This window comes from Asparagus officinalis, chromosome 2 (genome assembly GCF_001876935.1).
Source record: "Asparagus officinalis chromosome 2, Aspof.V1, whole genome shotgun sequence".
Lineage (NCBI taxonomy): Eukaryota > Viridiplantae > Streptophyta > Magnoliopsida > Asparagales > Asparagaceae > Asparagus > Asparagus officinalis.
In genome coordinates, this window is record NC_033795.1 from 81,280,804 (window position 1) to 81,282,941 (window position 2,138).

Below are 2,138 nucleotides of genomic sequence, written 5' to 3' on the forward strand. Positions count from 1 at the left end.
ACTACGCGCCGCCCTCTTCTGTGGTCCCTCTCCCGCCTCTCCTCGACCCTCTCCAGCCTCTCAATTCTCTCCTCTCCACCCTCTTCCGTGGCCCTCTCACCGCGCTTTCCAAATGCCCCTCTCCCGCCTCTCATTCTCTCTGCTCCACTCTCTCATTCTCTCTTTCAGCCCTTTCCTTCAGCCCTCTCCAGCCTCCCATTCCCTCTCTCTCCACCTCTCGCCTCTCCTGCTTGTCCTTCTCCCTCTCATCTCTCTCCCTCTCCCTCTCCTGCCTCTCAACCTCCCTCACAGTCATGTTCCCAAGAAGAGCATGATCTTCAGAATTATGATCACCTCCACCGACATTATCCCCACAGATATCCTGCCTGTCCCTCTCCCTCTCATCTCTCTCCATCTCCCTCTCCTGCCTCTCAGCCTCCTTCTCAGCCCTGTTCCCAAGAAGAGCCTGACCTGCAGAATTATCACCTCCAGGAGGCGACGCTGCTGACGGTCGGGAGGGGGAGGAGGATGACGCCGACGGTGTGGAGCTGGTGGGCTCCTTGATTGTCCTGTATCCTAGGGCTTGGGCTTCGATTCCTGCGTCGACGGAAGATTCTGCAGCTGAGTGTGCCGACCGGTTAACTTCGGGAGGAGTCGACGCCGCCGACGGTCGGGAGGGGGAGGAGGACAACGCCGATGGTGTGGAGCTTGTGGGCTCCTCGATCGTTAGGGATCCCCGGGCTTGGGCTTCGATTCCCGCGTCGACGGAAGATCGTGAGGCTGAGCGCACCAACGGGTTGACATGGGGAGTAGGCGACGCCGCCGACGGTCGGGAGGAGGAGGAGGACGACGGCGACAGTGGGTCGAAAGCGCTCCTCTTCCGAGCGACTTTTCGGTAAAACCGTCTGTCATTATCTCTCTCCACCCTCTACCGCTCTCTTTCAGCCCTCTCATAGGCCCTCTCCCGCCTCTCATTATCTCTCTCCACCCTCTCCTCCGCATTTTTTTGGGTGGTACCAATAATAGTACATTACAAAAAGAAAGTAGTTCAAAAAGCGAAAAAAATAACAAAAAAGAACTGGACAGATGACTTGCTGACTCTGTTGTGCTCTAACCCAACAAAATCTGGGCAGGCAGGATGAGCCCCGAGATACAAATTGTTCAAAGAAGAAAAAAAGAAAAGCTTTGAATTTAGGAACCTGACATATAGCGATTATTGGTCAAGAGATGTGGAGGATTTCTAGGGACTTTTGCTACACCTTCTCTGTACTGGCGGTAGCTTATTCAGTATAAACATGAGGATTCTTTCAAGAATATATCAGCTTGAACTAGAACTTGATGCGGGTACAAACCCGCCCTTTGAAAACATTGATCCAATAGAACCACTGGGTGTGGTTTCAGTTGACGGAATTCTGGAGGGAAAAGAATTGAATTCTGGACGTAGATCTGAAGATGATGATAATGGAGCTAAGGTGGCCAATGAATAGCCTACAGGGTAAGGAGCTACGGGCATGTCGGCAAGAGAAGATGCAGAAGGGCTGTAGCTAAGCATCCCCATCGGGTGATCGAATTTGCATGTTGGCCCGAATTTGCATACTCCGTGTTGAGCATAGAAGGCACAAGGCTGAGCTCCCTGTAAACAGGAAGAAATGTTTAGTAAGTTGACGTCTCTCGTTTGAAGAAGCAGAAAATTCTCTTGATTTTTCAACATCATAATGCAAGTTCAATGAAAGAAAATATTGATAATCACGCAGACGGTAGTTTCTCAAGACATCTTATGCACAAGCTTACTAAACAAGAATGTACACGTTCAAGCTTTTGATGGTATACAAATTAATTATAAACTAACAAGGATCCGAAACTAAAACTGCATTTAAAGATACTAACGATCTAGACAGCATGAGAACAAGATCACATATTGTCAAATGCTTATCGAATAACAGCCATCACACACCAGCAGTGCAACATGCATATGCATGTATGCATATTCGCAAAGGCACGTACAAAGATGCATGTACTCATTCAGAATTTAACTGGACTTAATCTGTGCCTCCTTTTAATGTCAGGTTGTTAGTTATAAATAGCTCAGGCTTTAAGTTTCGCCTCTTTAACATGAGGGTAAGTTTCACAAACCCCCCCCCCCCACCCCCACCCCCACC

At 49.3% G+C, this 2,138-nt stretch overlaps 1 protein-coding gene across 1 annotated transcript in view; it reads right to left on the bottom strand.

Moving 5' to 3' along the window:
- The window catches only part of LOC109831810 (zinc finger CCCH domain-containing protein 5-like), a 16,814-nt gene continuing 15,661 nt past the window's right edge, over positions 986-2,138 (bottom strand). Inside the window, 1 exon segment of the mRNA XM_020399251.1 lies at positions 986-1,612. Within this exon segment, the coding sequence (XP_020254840.1) occupies positions 1,298-1,612 (315 nt within the window). The 3' untranslated portion in view covers positions 986-1,297.